Source organism: Tinamus guttatus, unplaced genomic scaffold (genome assembly GCF_059628265.1).
Source record: "Tinamus guttatus ecotype Peru unplaced genomic scaffold, ASM5962826v1 Tinamus_guttatus_pri_ptg000033l, whole genome shotgun sequence".
Classification (NCBI taxonomy): Eukaryota; Metazoa; Chordata; class Aves; order Tinamiformes; family Tinamidae; genus Tinamus; species Tinamus guttatus.
Window position 1 is genome coordinate 3,771,972 of NW_028288567.1, and position 22,433 is coordinate 3,794,404.

The 22,433-nt window shown below is 34.7% G+C and overlaps 1 protein-coding gene across 1 annotated transcript in view; it reads left to right on the forward strand.

Moving 5' to 3' along the window:
• Window positions 1–22,433, forward strand: part of SPATA17 (spermatogenesis associated 17) — a 78,514-nt gene that overhangs the window by 18,098 nt on the left and 37,983 nt on the right. The window contains exon 6 of the mRNA XM_088532204.1: window positions 13,026–13,149. Coding sequence (XP_088388330.1) covers window positions 13,026–13,149 — 124 coding nt within the window. The remainder of the gene's footprint in view (window positions 1–13,025; window positions 13,150–22,433) is intronic.

The window sequence follows — 22,433 nt, forward strand, 5'->3', positions numbered from 1 at the left end:
ATCCAGCAGGTGCTTAGTTAAGATCAGGTGTAGGCCAGCAGTATAACAGATTTCTCCTGTCATCGGGCTAGGGATCACTGCCAACTATTTTGGCCTGAGTGGGACCCGGGGAGGGGAAAGATTCTTTATTTATTGCAAGCTATTTGAGACCGCGTTGCAAATCTGAGGTACCACTTCAGGTACTGAGGTACCAATACCTTTCATTAAGGGGGAGACTGTATCAAATTAGCATGTGCTTTTTTTTTTTTTTTTTTTTTTTTTTGTCTAAGAGTGACTTCAGGTTGTCAGATGAAGACTCTGGAACCTTGACCATTTTGTTTGTTTGTCACCTGATAGTCAGTGAGAATTGGCAAATGATTTGGTTTCCTTTTTTCCTCCCCTTTCCTTTTTTTTTTTTTTAATATTAAATGCTCCTTTTACTAAGGGGCTTCCTCAATAAGAAACCACATCCTTACCATTTAGTTTTAATACAAGCCGTCCTTATTTAATAGCTGTCCTCGTTTAGTGGCCAGACCTTTATCATTTGTCTTTACTGTGAAAGCCCCAGGAGAAAGTAAACTTAATAGAAGCTGCCCCAGTTTAAAGCCATAGAGGGACGTAATTAAGTTTAACAGAAATTGATTTAACAGAAATTGACCTAAAATATAATTAAATAATAATAGTCATATTATGTGAGCATTTGTGCACCTTAATAGACTGCTTATCCTAACTTAAGATACTGTTTTTGTATGAATTGAAGATATATTTATTTTAACTTGCTGACTCGCTGAAGAGGGGGTGGGTTTTCCTCTGCATGCCTGATAATTTCTACGCCTGCAGAAACAATAGGTTTTGATGCTTGCTGTTGTCCCTAGTAGAGTTCCTGTACATAAGTTGGGAAGTTTTTCATACAAATTCTTGACGTATGGTAAAAGAATGAATTTGAACACAGAATTCTAGCTAGGCAAGGGCATACTTAGATTTTTCTTGTCATTTGTCAATTTAACTTCAGTGTAACTGTGCAATGGGCTCCTTATCCCTGAATTTTTTTTTTTCCTAGAAGATTCAGGAGGTTTTAAACCAACCGAGTTGGTAGCATTTTCCATAATCTTGCAATGTAGATTTTAGTAGTGTAACTTAATCTATAACATCCATTAGTTTTTAAATAAACACCAATGAATACAATATTCTATCTGAATTAAGTAAATTGAGTGGTTTCATATGTAAATGCATGCTTTAAATTTAGTTCTATTACTTCTTGCTTAAGTTAGTGTATTTCATTCTAAAGGAAAATACCTTGTTTAGAAACATTTTTAGAGCTACATTGAACATCTCTAAGAATTAGCAAAATGGTTACAAGGTTCCCCTTGCCAAAAGCAATTAGCATAGGGTATACCTTCACATGATGCATTAGAATTTTGTTTTATGTGAAGCAATTTTCAATCCATGATAAGTAAATGGATATCATTTGACATAAATTAGCATGCTGGTGTCATTATATCAGAAGAATTTACACATGATGACAGTTGCCCAACTGTGTGATTAACTTACAATTCTTTGACCAAGGTTCTCTACACAGTGGCCTTTAAACTACAGTAAAGCAACCTTGCTATACATGTCAGGTGTGCACCTGGAGATAAGATTTTTGGATGTAATTTATATTGCTCTACAGTGCCCCATTTACCGTGGAATGGCAACATTTACATTTTTCCCTAGGCACTGAACTCAATACAGTCACAGTCTCAGAAAAATGAACAAAGCAGAGGCAAAGTGGCTTTAAGTTCTTGTGTAAGCAAGGCAGGCAGTTTAATTTTCTTTGTTATTGAATAAACACTGATTTCTTAATGTAGCTAGCTTGAAGACCTTATTTTGGACTTAGAAAGCATCATGATGTGTGTAAACAATGCTATGATCATTAACGATGAATTTCACATAATTTTAGGATTGAAACACCAAGTTTTCCTTTCATTTTTTTGTTTGCTTTAATGGTAAAAAGGCCTTCAGAGTGGACCTCGAGTGTGTGACTTTCATCCAAATCCGACTAGCTGTTTTATCTGCAAACTTAGTTTCAAAATGTTCATTAAATCTTTTTGGTCTTCAAGTAAGGTCATGGTTAATACAAAGGCAGATGATATAAATCACTTCGTTGGCAATTCAGTGAAATTCTGTATTCACAAATCTTTTGTTCAGCCTAATTTGTATAATCTTAATGAACATAGAGTGTATTACACACTGCTGGTGATCTAGTAGTCCAGTGTTTCTCTTTTTTCTGAATACATCTGATCTTGTAGTACTGAAATAAGTGAGAATCTCTAGTCTTTTCTTGATTATTAGAGTGTTACTAAGGGCTGTTTAATTTTAACAGGACAAGCACTTTGCTTCATATATTTTTGAAGTATTTCTATTTTCCATAAAGTGCATTTGAAATAAATGCTCTAGCGTCAGAGTAATAGGAGAAGAACTTACTCAACCTACATCTGTCTGTTTCTTTCTGATAAAGGTAAGTCCAGGTGCTGGACATTTTCTCAAGTGTCAAAGTGTTTTGAAGAATGTATATATTGTCTTATAATTCAATTAAAATGTTCCTCATCATTGACTGCAAAAGCAATTGATTCCGTAGTCTATTTTCAATTAGTGCTAAAGACTTTCAGGCAGCTCCTTGGAGTTCCTGGAACAATGAAAACCTCATTTTTGTAATGTTGTCTTTCACTTCATGTTTAATTAACTAATTTATCTTCAACCTATCTTTTTTACCTTGTCCTCACAGATATCTTGAGAAAATATGTTTTTTAAGTTACTTACCCGTAATTAGAATTTTCTGAATGTAAGCTTCTGTCAGGTATCTTTGGGAAACATATCGATAGACAGAAGCACCAAGTATGCCTTTTTTTTTTCAATCTAAATAATATTGAGTGACTATGCCTTTTCCAGAGCGTTTCAGATATAACTACTGGATCTTGAAGGAAACTCAGAAAAGGAATCCATTGAGGAACTTATATATTTTACAAACCTGTTGTTATTAGGGTGGGCTTTATATAAAAAGTGAGTCTTTACAGAGCAAGAGTGATCTGTAATTTTATCTGCTTTCCATTGAACAATAGTAAGAGGCTTGTATTAGTTTAAGTTAAACTAGAGAAGAGCTTGAAAATAATATATACCTATTTATAATAATATATTTATTTATAATAATAAATATCTAGTTGATATTCTCTACAGTTGTGTATTTTGTGATTCTTTCTTCTTCTTAAGTTTGTTCAGAAAATGAGAATCTTCTTTATAGATTCAGGACCTAAGAACTGTTTTGACAAATCAGCATGTTTTTAACTCCTACATACAGACATCTTTTCACATGTGCATGGAAGTGTATATACATATATGCTTTTATATAGCATACATGCTTATATATATGTATGATTTCAATAATGCATTTTGCCTAAAAAGGCATTTTAGGTTTTTGTCTTTTTTTTTAATTATGATATTGAAAGGAACCGGCTAAATCTATAGAGCATGTTATACGCTGTTCTAACTCCACTACAAAGCACTCTGATCATAGTAAGATTATAGCAGGAACCACTATGGTTAGATATCAAGGTGAATTTCCAATGCAAATGCAGCTAGATCCACCTGAGATGTGCCTTACTCTATTTGTGTCTCTCCTGATCAAGCAACAAGAACAATTTTATTAACTTTTTAGTTAATTGCTTGGAATATAGATCAAGTTTTTCAGGTAACATGACAAACATAATTAATATGGCTAGCTGGCTAGACTATAATCTTTAAAAATATGAAGGCTACACTTTCACATGTGTTTACAGAACTAAGCACTCCATTAGGATTAACAGATTAAATATTAAACTTAATTTCACTTATTTCAAAAAAGAAATTCTGAATTTCAGTTTGTAGAAAGAAATTAGAGGCACTTGTATTCACTCACTGGATCATATAGTTTGTGTTGTGGCTGACTACGTTTAATAAACATAGAATTAACAGTGATGGCATCATAGTATTGTCAGATAGCAATATTTTTATACCTGAAAGCTTTGAAGGCACTGTTACATCTTTTTTTATTTTTTGCTTTGGATATAGGCCTGTCATAATATATTTTCTGCAGACCAGGATTGACTTATCTTAATGTTTTGCGTTGTCTACAACACAAAATCTACAACAATATTTTGTTGTAGATGTTACAGTTTTTTTTTGCCTTGAAGTGGAATCTTAGCCGTAAAATAAGTAGAAAAGAAGCTCTAACATATCATTAAGCTCTAACATATCATTGACTGTCAGGTAGGTCTTGTTATGCTGTCCATCCTCATTTAACTATCCCACAAGATCTCTTAATGAAGTTAAGCCCCAAGTTCACTCCAGTAATTCTGTGGCAAGAGTTTGTGCAATGTAACAATTCATCACTTGTCAGGAAGGCACTTTTAGTTTATACATTTAATAAGGGCATCCTCTAGCTTGGTTAATTAGAAGTGAACAGTTTGCATATTTACTAAATGCGGAGTGTCATTGCCACCACGGCCTATTGCCTACATGAATTATTTCTCTATCTGCAATAAACAGCTGGGTAATTATTACTGCCATAATCAGATAAATTCCCTCTGTAAGGCTTTTCTTACATGGCAATTCTTTGAACTCATCCAAAGCTGAACAAAATTTATGAACTCCAGCAGCTAGGCCACTTTTTCATAGTGTAGTGTCCCTGTTCCCTATTTCAAGGACGTGTAGAGTATCATAAATATTGTGTAAATTAGGAGGATAAATATGATTACCTAAAGATTACATATTAATAAACTTGATTTTCAAAATATAATTTTCAGGTTGTAACTGATTAAGTTATAGCCATTCTGGTTTTATCTAATTGTAGAGACATGACAGGCCATTTATATACAGGCTCTACGAGGTTATCAGAGAATGGCTCTACTACTTGAAGGCTAAAGACTCATGGGAAGCTATCTAAGTATTTTGAGTGTGTCTTTTGGAGACTTGCCATTTCAGCTGTTCACATCAGGAGAACTATGATGAATTTTGCGTGTACACTCAACTCGCTTAAAGCAGTTCTTCTATCATGAAAAAAAGGTTCTTTTCAGTATGCAATTTTCAGTTTTTCAGCAGTTTTCAGAGGCTTTTTTTTTTTTTTTTGGTCCAGTCACTGGCTGATTGGAAAATGTTTTTAACTTCGTCTAACAGGATAATTTGACCTTTCAACCACATGACTCCCCGAAATATCTATTCGTTAGTCCAATTCTGCCTGGTGGTAGGAGGTCTCACCTTCTAGTGCTATGCTTAGCTCCTCAAACAGGGGCCTAGCGCTCAGATCAGAACGTTACATGTTTAGGTATAGATAAGAGTGCCTAGATATTGGATATACTGTTTGAGCATGTATGATACATGTCTAAATCTGTAATAAAATGTAGTCTGTTATATAACGTAAGAACTATGTTTCAGAGTAGACTTTAATTTTGAGTGTCTTAGTTACTGTTTGCCCATACAAAAACATACTTTGGAGATTTTTATCTTTGATGTTTTCAAGACAGAAAGAGGTATGGGTTCCTAGTGAATTTGTGGATCTGCAAAGTGATGCTTTAAAGCGTGATGCATTTCCTCACCCGTAGAAGCTTCAGTCCTGTAGATGCTCTTTTGCTAGAATTAAGCCATCAAAACTGCATAGTGTAAATCACTCCTTTTACACCAGCGATTTTCAACTACGTAACACTTTGTGGTGTTCTGTCTCTGTGTCCCTTGTCAGCAGCACTGGTATGCCACCTAATTCCATTGGCAGTGTGCACTATGTGGCTAAGGAAAAAAGGGCAGGATATGCCCTACTATGCACAAATTTCAATGGGATTTAAGGTGTCTGAATTTCTTTCTTTGAAATTAATGCTAATACAATTGATAGAATGTTTTTGCATGTCTATGCCTTAGCTTTATTTTTGATTTTTTTTCATTGTAAGGAGTAATATTAATCTCTTGTTCAAAGATTTGCAATGATAGAACAGTAAAACCTCAATTTGGATGAGAGATGTCAAACAGACTGATATAAACATTCACATAGAAATTAGTACGAGTTTTGAAAAGCCATTTGTGGTAGGTCTCTTAGGCAGAAACTTTTAAACTCATCCATGAACCAGTTAAATAGGTAAATTGGTTAAAAGTTCAGAAAGGAACAAAGGAGATGCAGCCCACTGCCCCCATGTTGAATTTTGAAGTACGACGACTTTGGTTTCCAAAATTGAAATAGTCTTAGGGACATACAGAATACGACATCTTGGTCAGTTTGAACACTTCTTTATCATCCACTTTTAGTAACAGAATCATTTTGAACTAGCTTTTATGTTGAAACAGTGTTTAGGATATAATGCATTTTGTTTTTATGACAAAAAGCCAAAGCCGCCTTAAAATTTGCGCCTGAAACAGCACAATTACTTGCACAGGCATCAGCAAGTCTAACTTCTGCAACAGTGTGGTCAATAAGAAGGCATCACAGTCTGACTTTATATACATATACATATATTTAAAAATATGTAATGAATTTGTTTTCCTTCTTGTCAATATATATTATACTATTGAGTATCTATCTTTTAACCTTGGAGATGTTAATTGCACAAGCTAGTGTTATCATTTAAAAGCAATTCTGGAATTTTTAAACAGGGAACATATCTGTGGGGTTTGGTTTTGCCTTAATTTGCATTAACATAAAAAAAAAAGAAAAAAAGGAAAGCATAAAATAAAAATCAAAGCATAAAAAATAAAAGTAAAGATATGAAGCAAATCATTTTACACTCAGGGATGTTTTGGCCACCAATTATCACAGCAGCTGTATGAAAACGAACTCCTTTCTTGCTTTTACATGTCCTGTTTACAAGCCTTGCAGAATTTACCTATTATTAAAAGTGTTTTAGTTTTTCCTATAGGGGGTAATACAACTGAAATAAATGTTCTTGTTTCATTTACCCATATGAATTTTTAAAATGATTTCCCTCAACGTGCAGGTTGATATGGATACTATGGAATGGCTTTTGCCAAAAGTCAAAAGCCTGCATTTATGCAAGCTGTAGCTGCTGTTCAATGCACACTGTTATGCTCATAACACTGTATATCACTAGAGAAGTCTATTTCTCCAGGATCCAAATGCTATTAGTGGACTGGCAGTGAAGTCTGATTACTGTGCATGCACTTGGGGAGCTGCTCATGTCCTTCTCTTGTACTTTTCTAAATCAAAGACAACTGGGTTGGAGCGGTTTTGTATTTTGACTCACAAACTTTTTTATTTCCGTCTTTTGAACAAATGTTTAGATCATTATCTTCTCACAAAAAAAAGATAAAACACTCATATTTCATGCTTTTATTAGGATTTTAGGTGCATAATAATACCCAAATCTTAGTGGTTATATTCTATTAAATATAAAGGCTATCGTTTAGATGCTCTTTTTTGTATTCTCTATTGTGTTGCCTTTTAAGAGCGCCTGGGCAAAATTCTATCTAAACTTTGCAATGAAATCTTCAATCCTTGAACATGCCTGTGTTCAACAGAAATTCTCAATATTTAGAAAATTATGATAATCAGTCCAAAGATTAGATTATATCTTTCAAATAGCAAATGATGGCGTGTTAGCCCCTACAATAATATACCAGTCCCATTTCTAAAATATATATTCTCAACTTTGGTGCAAAATTCTTCTTTCTAATCCTGTTATCTTTTCTAAGCACTTATGAACTACAATATAAATAGTAACATATTTATTTTCAAATCACTGTATTTTGATGTAATTATACAAATATCACCAAAGACATTAGAAATAATGAAAAACCAAATCTTATTCTAATCTTTCATGTGAAGATTTAATTTGAAACCTTGCATATTTATCAGCATATATTCTTATGAAATATTCTAAAATATCTGTTATTCAGCACTGAGTCATAGCAGATCAAGGAATGTAATATTATATTTAAGATCCAAATTAAGGTCCTGATTCCTGTGCAAACAACTGTTTCCTCACATAGCCCAATTCCCAGAATTAACTTCTCTGATGCAATATCTGCATGTCAGCAGAATACCTTTTTCTGTCCTTTCCATTGTAAAAGAGACAATTATAAAATTCCATTTTAAAATGTGGTTATTCTTTTCCACTCCATTTCTGTACATGTATTTTGAATTATGGGTATTTGGGTGCTTCGTTTATGTTTTCAAAAATATATATTGAGATAAAGTCATGTTATGGATATTGTCACTGAAGCACAAGATAATGACAATAATTTGGACGGATACATACATGATGGATAAATTATGGAGGGTAGATGTTTTCATTTTGTAGTAGCTAAAACCTACTGTAACACCAAACAAAGTAATTATAACAGATTCACTTTTTGGACCTTTCTCATTTATATTTTGTTATATTTGGAGCAAATATGTCATGGAATCCTTCCATTGTTTCTCAGATAAAAGAGCAATGTTTATCAGTGCATTAGTTGTGAATGAATACAGCACATATTTCAGAACAAATAATACACTTTATGAATGAATATAGCTCTAGTTTAGATGGGCAAGGATGCCCAGCCGCAGATATGTCACATACATAAGATGGGAGAGTGCACTGCGCTGGAGGGGAGCAGGGGAGCAGTGTGCTCTGTCCTGTGCAATGTGTTTGAACAGGAGCACACAAAATATCAGAAATACATTCAAAATGATCAGGCCACCTCTTTAATCATGGAGCTCCTTAAACTACTTCTATATCCTAGGCTTGTCTGCAGGCATGTTTGTTTATTTTTTACCCAAAAGGAATAAAGAGAAATGATATTATTATGGCAGGTCATATTCTATTCTCACATACATGAATGTAGCATAAAGTCAAGTGGTGTGCAGTGGTGTACCAAAATATTGCCCCACTGATTTAATTTGCAGTTCCATATTCTCTGTTTGAGCAGGGAGGATGATGTATCGTTAGGAAGGTAAAATCCATTTAGATTATCTTCTTTTATGCTTCTTTTATTCCTGCCTGTGTTGAAGGAATTTTATGATTTGGGGTCTGGACTATTTAAAATCACTGTGAGTTTTGTGTGTCTTCTGGCAGATTATACTAACAATTTACTCCAATTGCTTTACTTAATATTATTATGATTTCACTTTGATCACAAGATCACAAAATTTCAGTGAAAATGGAAAAAAAGGGAATATTTTGAAAAAGTTCAATAGATGAAGGTCAGTAGGCATTTGTAAAATGAAGGATTTCTATGGTGAGTTATGAAAATTTGTATATTGCTGAAATCGTCACTTAGAGACCTTTCCAAAAGTGCCAGGAGCAATGTTGTATATCTATTCTTAACCTTTATACAGACTGCAGGAGCGATGTTAGCCACATCTGCATTTCATAGCTGGAATCAACACAGTGCAATGTAATATGAACAATTTTATCCCTAGCAAATCAATAGCTTCTTCACAGATTTGTTGCACATGATCATTTTTAATTGTGGCCTTGGAGCAAATTTCTTATGCCTATTTTCAGTTACCTGAAAAGTTATACACAATTACATTACACTGTAGCAGTGAGTTTGACACAGAGTGCTCAGAGGATAAAGTTATGGATCATGAATAATTGCAAGTTTTATATATATATATATTTTATAACCCTGAGAAAATATTACTTGTGTAACAGAATGAGTGGTGGTGTGGGGTGAGTGTGGGAATAATTTTCTGTGCAGAAACCCACTGAGCAGTATGTAAGTCTATAGTAATTAGTAATGCTAATGTGTTAATATTAAACTGCTAACACATGAAATAACATAGCAATATTTAACAAATTTTAGATTTTTTGATATTGTTTCTGTTAGAAAGGATTCTCCCTTAAAGAATTGTTAAAAAGATGTGAAAGCTTCAGGTTCAAGTCAGTATTAATGCTGCAGCACTTCTTGGTGCAGCAATACATCCTTTTGATGCTGCCCATGAAAGAATTATCTTGGAGTCATCATCCCCAAACCAAAATTGTCTGTGTGTTCTATACAACTGTCTAGAATACAATAATTCACGAAAGAAATAGTATGCATACAATATTAGCACACCTGGCTGAAAAGATAACAAGATATGTAGGCTGCAAAGATATATTGAAAATTATGTATGGCTTCTTAAAAGAAACTTTTGAATGGATTATGTTACAGAATTAGTGAAAAAATATGTGAGAAACTGGAAAGGATCATAATGGTTTGGATAGCAGTACTATATGAAAATCACGAATTGCATTGTATTTCAACAACTATTCTAGACTTCATTTAATTTTAGCAAATATTAGTAATTAATCTTTTGTTCAAAATTATCTGATATATTTAAATTGATGACAAAATGGGAAACATTTTGCATCCCATTATCACTATATCTGAAACACAAATTTGTATTTTTATCAATATTTTTCTTTAGGGATTTGCATCTGTGCTTATGTGCTGAATAACAAGGCTGCCTGTTCACTGTTGGGAAGAAGTAGATAAGAATATGAAGAAGCTATAGTTATGTATTGATAGACAGTTTACCAGATAGTGATACTAAGGCTGAAAAGATGACTCTGTAATGAAAAAGAGCAAGTAGCAGCATTAAATATGTAAAACATAGATCATATGCTCTGATGTTGAAGGTAAAGTGGCATAAAATAAAAATAAAGTTGATACTATATGCATTTTCTATTTATTCAATTTTTTTATGATTGAGTGATATAGAACAAAGAGTTTCCAACTGAAATGCTTAGGTACAGAGTCACATGCAGTGACTCTGAAATCTGTACCTTAAGGACAAAGAAAGGTCGCCAATCTCTCCAACTCCTCGTTCTTTGTCAAAAATGGACACAGTTAATGAGGTTTGTTTGGTACAGCACAAATTCTCAGACACAGATAGAGATCCTTTCAATGGAAACAAATTTGTTTGGCTTTACCAGGTTACTTAGCGATTAATAATAGCCTTGAGATGCAGGTCAGAAGGGTCATCGTACCCGCCTGCCAACACAATCTAAAATGTGCAGCTAGTTCGGCTCTGCAGGCTTTGAGGCCCCCAAACACTATGCATAAAGTAAAACAGGCTATTTTCCAACTTCTTTTTTCATATTAATAAGCAATTTTCAAGAGAAGGGTGGCAAAATGGGGGCCATGCCACTCTAAGTAATTCATTTATTTTGCAATTTAATCTTATGTTGGAAAAAAATTACACTGCTGCAAAAGCATAGCGTGGTGATTTTTAAACGTCAGTGTGCTTCATAAGTAACCTTGTGTGAAATATTGTATTAGCAGCCTTTAACAGTAAACTGCAACAAAAAATATTTCCAGAGGTTGAAACAGATCTATACATCTTTTCAATCCTTAACTTATATCCTTTTCGTTCTTTTTGTCTTCTACATTTGAAATGAGGCCTGCATAATTACAATACTTGATAAAAAAAAACCTTGAAAGATTATAGAATGAAACAAATAAAAAATCTACGTTATAACTTGCCTTTAAGAATGTAGTTTCACAGTGTTCATGTTATAAAGCAATTATTCCTCTTCCATGTGTTTTGAAGAATTAATTCAACATTATGTTAGTTAAATTATTAAGAATAACAGGCCAAGTCACAACCTTGAAAGCACTTTTAGGAGCACTATGACTTTCCCGTGATATAATTCATGTCACCAAACTTACTCATATGCATATTTTGACGGAGTTTGACCCTTGTCCTAGAATGTCTTGATTGGTACCCATTGAAACTAGTGAGATTGTTAATGTGGGTCAGTAAAAAATCCATTTTGTTGGAATATTTGATTTATCGAGATGTGTGAATAGAATTTTTCTTTGTTTATCACGTTATCACATCCTCACATGCTCAAAAAAAGTGGGAGGGGGGCTAGATTTATTTACTTAATTAACTTATAAGCAATCTAAATGCTTGACTGAATATATTTGGTGTCTTTGGCACACAGGTTAATTTGGACTAGCCATTTCTTAATAACAATAATAACAATGTTAATCAAACTAACCTTTTTTACTGGGTTGAAAACAATCCATTCACATGCACTGGTGAACAATAACACAGAATTATATTTTATACAGAATGTTAATTTACACCACTGGTTGCTTAATCTAGGGCAAGTCTGGCTCTATAGAGAAAAAGCCACTGAGGAAAAACAGCTACGCCTGTTTTGTCTTGTAATTTCCTCTAGCCGTGCAGTTAGAATCATGAGTTTGCTCCTTCAAAGCCGATGTTAGATATGGCTGCCTATTTTCTTATTTCTTTTACAAGTAAAAAAAAAATCTAAGACCTATTGAACACCTAAACCCTTTAGACGCTATTCCTCTGCAAACACTTACCAGATGGTGGCTTGGGCTTGTAGTGTTGTTCTTGTTGGTTGTGGTGCACTGTTGTATTGGATTACAATAGACAGTGACCTGTGCAAGAAACTTAATGCTATGCAAAAGTCTCTTAAGGACGTTATATAAAGTAATTACACTCCCTACCTCTCAAGGTATTCATACTCTTACAAAAAAAAGCTCAAGGCTTTAGCAATGAATGTCAAATCTCACACAGTGTCTACTATCTTCTTTTATTTTGTTGAGTCTGCTGTGTTAACAGATCAGGTTATAAGGCACTAGCTGAAACGTAGCAACTTTTACTTAGCAACTGAAGAACAATTACAAAATTAAAGTAACTTCTGTTCAGAAAAAAAATCAAACTAAAATGATGCTTAAAACAAACAAAAGAACATGCATGAATCTTTCATCAAACTATTAGCATAAATTGATAGATCTAATATTCAAAATGATATAAAGTAATACACTATTGATAGACATGGTTCATTGAATGATACATGTGCAATATAGCATTTACCATTTTAATCCTATTTCTTTATAGTAATATCCATGTAGAATCCTGCTGCTGTGGAACCGAATGTTCTCTGATTTAGCATTCCATTGATATCGCTTCACTGTTAATGAAGAATAGCAGAACATCATGAAGAATAAGCTATACAGGGGTTAAAATCAAGTAAAGCATTAGCAGGATTCTTGCACTGTGTTGTTATTCTCTTATTCTGTTACAGGAAAGAACTGAACGAGTATGCAGAAATGAGAGAGAAAGAAAAGAAAAGGAAAGAACTAGAAAAGAAAGAGAAGGAAAAGGATCACCAAGCCCGAAAGATGCATTACCTCCTTAGCACTGAGCAGGTTGGTGTACCTGTCCCTGACAGCTCATGCAAGCCACTTGGGCCCCCAGCCTGACAGAGATAAACTAGCAGGCTGAATGGGACATGACTTGTTGAAAAGATATCACAAAGACACTACTTCGAGTTCAATTTAGTGCTTTTCTATAGGCAAGAGCAGGTACCATGACTATTCTGTGACAGCAGCTTCATAGAGGCAGCATCAGCACTGCTGGCAGAAACAGTCCAAGTCAGCAGTTTGATCTGCCACTGTGATAACACAACACGAAGGGCATAACCTCGCTTTAAAAACTCATTTTGACTGGCTTATTGTTGTGTTGTTGCACTTGTCAAGAACTAACAAGTTATTAAGCTGAGGAAGGATTTCATTATTTTCCCTTTTTTAATTGAGATAATACTTGGTTTGGTGTTGTGTTCTGCAGCTTTTTAAGATTATAAATGCAGGTTTTCAGCTAAAGTTTTTTCCTGGAGCCTGAATCAGCTCATTTAGTTTGATTGTTTTCACATAGAAATGCCATATAAATTTTTAATATTTGCTGATTAATTTATTTTGTGCTAATAAAAACTTCAGAGATTTTCAAGCTTTGTTAGGTATGCTGTTTTGCAGACACGTGAATAGGTAGTAAATATATCTTACAAAAATTGATCTTATTGCTAATGGTTGTGTTTTTGTCTTTTGTTAGTCCCTCTTTATAATGTTTTGTAAAAAAATAAATTATGGCCATAAATGTTAGGTGACTGGGTGTTCCTCATATGGATACAGAATTGACATGCAAGGCAGGGTGTGTGGGTATGAACTAGATGCTTCGTTTTTGCTGCTTCCTACTCTGATTGCTTTTCATAGTTCGTTAGTTGTAATTTGTATGTAAGAAATGTTAATCTTAAAGAAGCAAGAGAAACACTATAACACTTTGTGACAGAAAATATAGTCTTTTCCTCTGGGAATCAGTTGCGATCAATGCATAATTAGAAATATAGCTACATTGACAGGATATCAGTTATGAAAACTGAATATATAAATCAAATTAGGTAATTTTAATTTAAAAATAAATAAAAAATAATAAAGTACATTTTATAGAAGGCTTTTAGACAGAGGAGTTAGTTAATAAGTGAAATTAGGTATCGGCAATATTTTGTTTCTACATGTAGAGCTAGAATATTAGGATTTTTTTTATTATTATTATTTTGAAGCACAGAAAATTAAAATTTTAGTGTTGTACAAAACATTATGTTTACTACAAATGTACAATAATAATAAACAACAGCACAAAATTGGCTGGTTAAGAGACATGTATCTCCTTGTGATCTAAGAACATTTTAGTGGACTCAGTTTACAACTGATGATCCTAGGTTAGCAAACTGTAATGCATTTCTAGGTAATGCCAAGCAGTGCCCTATGTCAGCCATCCACCTAGAGAGCTCTTGGTAAAGGGTGGATATAACTGGTATGTTCTGCTGAGTCTGGCTTTCCAGTGTTACAAAACTAGAACTTGACTGTCAGTGTTTCGCAGAACAAAATACTCTTGACTTTGCTTGCTGGAATAGTTGATGCGGAGTTTTTCCTGTGTCACAGCACTGCACTCCAGAAGCCATCTTCTCATTCTGCAGATGCTATTCTGAAATATAAATGAGTGTAAATCAATGCAACATCTAGAGACAACCGGTAAAACAATCAAGATAGATATGGAATAAACTATTTATCATAATCAAACTGCGTATATTCCACAGTCATAGAATTTGATATTTTTCTAAGGTGCAAGGCTTGTTACCTCAGTCAAGAATTTACTGTTTTGCTGCAGCTCTGTGTCTGTCATTTTGCTCTCTGTATCCCTGTCTTCTGATGTGACTAAAGCTGTATCTTGCTGTCTTCAAAGGACAATTAATTGGATTTACTAAGCAGGGTCCATCCATGTCTCAGTAGAACTAGGCAGCCAAAGTCAACACTTCTGAGTGAGTTAAGGAAGCAGAGGGCATAGCAAACAAAAGCAGGATGAGCTGGCCTTACTGGGTACGCTGGTTTCCAGTGTTTCAGCTGAAGTCCAGTGAGCCTGGGATGTGATGTTCCTTTGGCACTTGGCTCTGGGTGCCTCCTGCTCCTGCCGGGTGTAAGAAGGTACAAGGACAAGTATATTGTATTATACTACAATTTACATTTTTTCTATATTTTTATTCATAATTAACTGAGATTATTTTTTAGATTTTAATTAGCAGATTATATTGCCATAGGAATTTACCAAAATACCACTATTTCCTATTGCTGCTTGGACATTTACCAAGATTTTAATGAAAATAAGAACCAAGTGGCTCATTTCACTAAAAGAAATGTTACTATTTTACGAAAGTAGTTAAAATAAAAGAAAGTTAACCAAGTTAGGATATTTTCATAATCATTATTTTCTAACACTAGTAACGTTAATTTGTTGCTATAGACTTATTGACTGTCTCCCTGTGAAAGTATGTTTTGTTATGCATCGTGCCAAATTCGACAGAAAAAAAGCTTTATGACTCTACAAAGAAATCAGCCATGTATTTTTTGCTTCTGCAAGTAATGTTGACACAAAGCAAATATAACCCTCTTTGTAGGTGTCTGACTTGCCTTGAAAAAACAAAGTATATTTTTATTTGATTGATACTAGGTTAGTTGCCAAATAATGTCTGGAGAAATAAAATATGAGCTCTAAAACTTTATGCTTATGAAATATTGAGCTTTTAATCATGTTACTTTATATGCCAGTAGCTTCAATAACGAGTCAAGTAACATCTGACACATCTGAGCTTCCTTTGTTTGAAGAAAATTTCTCCTACATGACTCCCATAGTTATAAAAAAAACACAACAGAGTCCATACCATCGTTATCAGGTAGTAAATTATGTTGTCTGCTCCACCTACTGGTTGCTTTTTGCAGGATATTCCGCTGTAAAATACAGCAAAAAAATAAATCTGTGAGGTGTCAAAACTGTGAGGCTTTGGAACTAAGTTCCTTTTTAAAAATAAGATCCCCTGTCCCAGATTTTAAAATTGCATGCATACATATGTACATGTGTATGTATAGCCACATTTGCCTTGTCTGCTTTTACAGTCTCAAATATTCTGAATTTATGATGAACACGCCTTACATGTTTAAAAACTGCATTACACATTTAGTAAGCCTTGGCCTTTGTTTACAATATTTCTTGTCATTATATGTTGGTAGCAGAATAAAAATAACAGTGTAGATCTATCTTTTTCATTGTTTTTATCAGTCAAATCTTGATCTGCATTGTAAGTTCATATTGACATATAAAACTTACTATATTTAAGTCCCTAATTGGTCAATAAGTGGTTGATAACTGCAGCATAGTATTTGCACTACTGTGTGAATGAATCCTTTTCTAAGTGTCATTAAGAAATGATGAGATATTTAATATAAAGTTTTCTTATAAATGTATTTATTTATATTTATTGTATTTATATATATTGTATTTATTTATACATTATCTATCCAAGTCATGACAACTTCCCATTTTGTATTAATGAAACTCTCTGTAAGTGAATAGGTGTGAATACTGCTGTGTCATGTTAGTTAAGGTGGCATTTGTAGAAAGGGCCAAAGTTTACCAAGGGCTGACAAACTTTCTTTAAAGTCAATGAAAGACAGAATCATTACAAATATTAATGGGGCTTTGTAGAATTAGATAAGAAGAACCCACATCTGTTGGAATATATACTTGGAGGAGTCTAATCATTAGTATTTCCAATCTCCCAGATTTTTTTCCAGTTGGTCTTCGATTTACAATGATGGTTAAAATTAGCTATATGATAACTTCCACAAAAGCTTGAGGGCCTCATTATACAAGTAAAAAGCCTATTTTAATGTTATTGAGAATGTAGTGATCGCTTAAGCTTATTCACCTTGCTGATGAACTCAGTTCAATGCTTCTTTCCAGAAGCTGGAGCTCCTCGTTGTCAGTGCTGAGATTAGATGTTCTGTGGGAACTTCTATTCCATCTGTGCTAAATGCTTTAAGTATTAAGGCCTAGAGAAAGATTAAATCATCCAGTTGTGTTTGTATGCCTACCCAGACTCTCAATTTCTGTATAGAGTTCTCTACTGGGCCCTGATCAACTAGAAGCAGCAGATGAGTCAGACTGAAGATTCAATCTGTCCCAACATCTTTTCTTTTAAAGTGGCATATGCCCAGAAGAAGCATTAAAAATGGGACAAGGGGGCAATATTATGACATATACTCCCAATACTCTTACGTTCTATTTGAGGGTTTGGATCTATTCCTCCAATAGAGGAGGAGTCCCAGTGGAGAAATCTCCTGAGTAGGAAGGAGCGTGATAACCTACCCAGTCCCACACCACTGACCAGCGGAAGGTGTGCTGTTCCTTTGAAGGCCAAGATAACCCACTCTCTTTGTCATATCTTTCTACAGCATATATTGTCATCTGTCACACGGGAATATGCAACTGCAGAATGCCTTATGGCTCTCTGCCCTGTTTTGCGCTGTTCTCCTAATGACCTCTACCACTTTGAGCAGCGTTTAAGTCCATCACTTTCACGTCCTGTTTAGTAGGGTAGCAATTTCTCCAGACATCCTTTGGCAATTCATGAACAGATACTGTTCATAAGCTCCTTGATGCTACATAGCTACAAGAGAACAAAGCTCCTGTTAATGACTGCTTGCTCAAATCAGCTAGGGAGGTGTGGAATCAGTCCCTCTGAACTTCTCCAACGCAGTGGGTCTGCTCCCTGTCAGCAGTTGTGAGAAAAAATTGGATGTTTGATCTTTTACTCTATACATTGCAATGATATCAGCTACAGCTGCAAGAATCCAGGAGAAATTTCTTCTTATTCCAATGGAAAAAAAAAATTCTGGAATGAAGGCTCATTCATAGCAGCCTTGACTTGCATGTTACTGTTTACCATGCATTAAGGCAAAGCACAGTTTTTCTTTGTGGTATAAGATATGTTCAGTATTTTCCTCAGGACAGGATAGAAAGCAAGGTCAAGAGAGCTGAAGCATCTCTCAGGCCCTTTTCTGGCATCTCTGGTAGTGTTGCTAAATCTCCGGCTATGGTTGTCACTTCACAGAGATATCCCTGGCTTCAGAATTCAGATCATTCCACTGAAACGGGGTGTAATTGAAGGTTCTGGCCCATTCAGTTACAGAAAAAAAAAACTTTTTTTTTTTTTTTAAGATGAAGATCAGATAGACTATTGTAATCAGCCCTGCTTGATATTTGAAATATGAAATTTCTTTGAGTAACTTCCAATAACAAATCATGGGTTCTCTTTTGGATTTTTGTAGTTTCTTTGGTTTTCACTGACTGCTTGGCTGTGTCAGCATTTCTCTGCTGAGTTAAGGCTAATGTGCTTAGGCTGATATTTGTCCATACATATTCCAATTGTCCATACACTGGAAAGGACCATTTGTAATGATATAATAACTGATGCGGCATAATAATGAAATATTTTTAATAGAACTAGTTTGGACTGAAATGGTGCTTAACCCTTAGTACTGTAGAGAATAATTTTTAAAAGCCTTTGAGAATAAGGTTCTATGAGCAGAAAGGAAATTAAGTGAGCAATAGTGAAAAGTTCTAATTTCAGCAATCGGAAAAGAGTTTCTTTTTTTCATTCTTACTCACTCTGTGTAATACTTACTGTGTAATACCACTCCATAAGCCATTCCATATCAGGGTAATGGGAGCCATTTAAATTCATGGACTCTGGATTAAGGATTTTGTGAACAAAGGTGGCAAAATCATGACACAAGTTTCCTTGCAGTTTTTTTTTTCCAAACCAGTTTTATTTGGATTTTTGTGTAGTTATTATAGAACCCACAATTGCATCAGTCATTATCTCATAAGTTTGTCAATTTATACAATAAAAATATATTTAAATTCTTCATTCAGCAGACATTGAATGTTAAAACATCATAAATTAGATAACTGCATTATTTTTAATCACATTTTTCCTGTTGTCAGAGAAGCCAATGTAAGAAGAGTGTGTTTGTCTCCTTTCTACACTACTGGAAGTCAGGAGTTAATTCCAGTGAAGTTAGTGTAGTAATATTAGATGTAATTGTTCTAAGTGAAAATGAACAAAGACAAAATATTGTTACTGGAGCTAATGAATATTGAGGAGGCACACTGTTTAAAATGCTTCTAGCCTAATATGCTGTCCTGCAAGAACTTGAGAAAACAATTGATCTAAAATGACACCGTTTGACACCCGCTCTGTCTCTGAACACCTGGCAGTGTTATTCTTATAAAGGTGAGAACTCAGTGGATGAAGCACTGACCTCTGATATTCGAATCCACAGTTTAAGAGACAAAGCTGCACGTTTGGTCATTTGAGCTTAGTCCCGAGTGAACAGCCCACATCACAAAATGATTATACATAATTTGTTACTATTGGCAGTGCCTGTTCCAGAAAGGCCAAGGACTGAGCTGGTGTGAAGAATGAATTAGCTCTTACCTTTTACATTTTATTTCCTCTCTCTTTACTCTTATAAATTTTATTAGTCTGTCTCTGAAACATTCAGGAGATAAAATTATCATTCATTATAAGTACTAATATTTCCTGGAGATGAACTAAAATGGTCGTCTTTTTTCTTTCTTTCTTTCTTTCTTTCTCTTTTTTTTTTATGTAGGTACCCGAATCACATCCCCACCTATCCATGGGTGTTTAATACCCCCTCATCACTTCCCTGCCAAGAAGTCAGATGTTTCTGACTACTTTCCAAAGCTTGTACAATAAAAAATCCCATTTAAATTAAAAGAGGAGAGAGTGAGCTTTCCTGGCTCTCAGGCAGGCTTGCAGCTGCATTTTAATAGCTTAAGTATATAAACCACATTATGCTACAATGTTCTGTTTTTATAAAGTGTTATTTTCAAAGGGTTCTCAGTTTACATTACATCCTTATTACAGTACTCGTGACAGGTATGTCTGATCAGCAAGCCTACTTTGTGTATGTGCTCACTTCCATGTTGGAGGCCAGATGTACCAGCCTGTTCACAGGCAAGCAGCATAGGAAAATTATTCAACTCATTTGCCTCCTGAGAGACTGAACATGCTTACGGTCTCTATTCACTTGTAAGGAACCTCAGTTAATGTAGCTTTATGTGTCTGCCAAAAAGAAGGACAAAATAAGGCAAACTGGAAGTGTCCATTAAACGAGCTGTTTGTAATTCTGGAAATCATGATACCTGAACAAAGGAACATATTTATGCCCACATGGCTAGTACCATTAATTCTGTATTCCACAAAAAATCTGTAAGCAGTTTGCACACAAAATCAGAAATCTTTAGTTCATTTAGGATTTTCTTCCAGCTCTTGCCTTCAGAGGGTCCTTGTTTGGGAACACTCAAGACTGTAATTCTGCCTCCTAAAACAGTACTGGGATGTTTTAAAAAGAAGACAAGGTTTAATTGTGCTTTGTGAAAATCAATACTGGCAGCCAAAATATGCCTCCAACATAGCATCTATCCTGTGTACACTCTGCTAAAACCATTTACTCACCAAATTTCCAACTTAACTTTCATAAATTTTCCAGTGTTTTGATCATCTTTTCCAGATATTTTCTTCTTTTTCTCTAAAAAGAGGTGCTAGAGATTACAATCAATGCCAAAACTAAGAGGGTAAAGTAGGTGAGCTTCAGGCCCAGAATCCAGCGGTTAGGGACCACTCAGAAAGAGGTTGGGAGAGAGCTATTTGTTGACACCGTAAATCATATGTATAAGAAATAGATGGTTGTGTACTGTACCAGAGAATTTTTCCCAAGCATTGTAGAAAGTACTTGAAATAAAGATTTCTACTATTCCCCATCCCTGGCTTTATCCTATTCACTCTTCTCAAAAGTCTCATCTGAGCACAAGTGGGAAGTGAAAATGCTTTCAACAGAAATCAAGAACTTCTCCTTTTTCCACACTCCCCAGATGCTCTCTGTCTATTTCATAAGGGCAGTGAGTGAATGATCATAAACAGAACAAATTTGACTATAATTTCACGCGTGTTCTGCAACACTATTACAAATTCTATTTTTACCAAAGGCTGCTCATTTTAAAATCCTTTTAGTTTGTTTGATATATTCTGCTTTAATGACATCAGGAAAATTTGTCTGTAATTTGATGTGGAAAGAAATGAGAGTGTTTGTACTGAAAAGTCATCAGTCCTCACAAATGTCTAAGCACAGGATCAGATATACAGTTGGAGCACTGTTTTGTGCTTTATCCTGTGCAAAGGCTTCAAACTCAGTCACTTATAGGCATCCTCATGTAGACATGGCAAGATGTCCCAGAGCTCCTGCTAAATTGCTTCTTGTTAGGCATGTCATTCATACCAAGCATATATTATCACAGGATAGTGGACATCTCCATATCTAGAATTAGTCATTTAAAAATAGAGTGGATAAATGCCACTTTACTTAAGTCTTTTTCAGCATCAGAATTGCAAAATCTGTAGGTTTTTCTTTTCTTTCTTTTTTTTCCCCAGACAATGAACTTCTTGCTCTGTTCCTGTGGGTAGGATTAATGGCAGAGTTTAAAGGACAAGCTGTGTGATCTATCAAATGTGTACATGCTGAGATCTTGAAAAAAACGTGGGCCCATTTTGTGTATTACTGTTGGTTGGGGTGGCTAAGGGTTGGAACTGCTGCAGGGTCAGAAAAACTGATAAGAGGCAGTTATATATTGAATGTTGGCTTAATGTGTGATGTACAGACATTTAGCAAAGAATACTGCAAAGAATTTGCAACATAGTACCAACATAGTACAAATGTGAAATAAATAGGTTGCACAGAGCCATATTCACACACGTTTGCTCACAGTGTCACTCTACTGATTTCCTGAAATTATCATTGGGATAAATCTGGCAGATGTGTAGCAGTTTATTTGGTGTTGATAGAGTTTTGATGTGATGTAGAGTCTTTTTGGTGTTGTTTTTGAAACTGAACTATCAGAAGAAGTCCATGTTAAATAAAAGATAAGTGTAGAAGAAGAGGGAGATTAAGAATGGCATGGGAGAAGTTATGAAGATAAAATGCTGCTCATTTCTCAACATCAAACCTTTTCATTGATTAAGGAGTGGCACAAACAGTATATATCCTTACGTTCATGAGGCTTCCAAATGAGTGATATATACACCAATTCTTTTTGAAGAAGTAATTTAGCAAGTATTGTGGTAAAGTTGTGTCATTAACTAGCATAGTTTGTTCAGTAGTTGGTGCTTTTGTTTACTATCTAATATACACACTGTTAATTTGGGAGTGCCGTCTGTCCTGCCGCTGACCTCATGAGAACT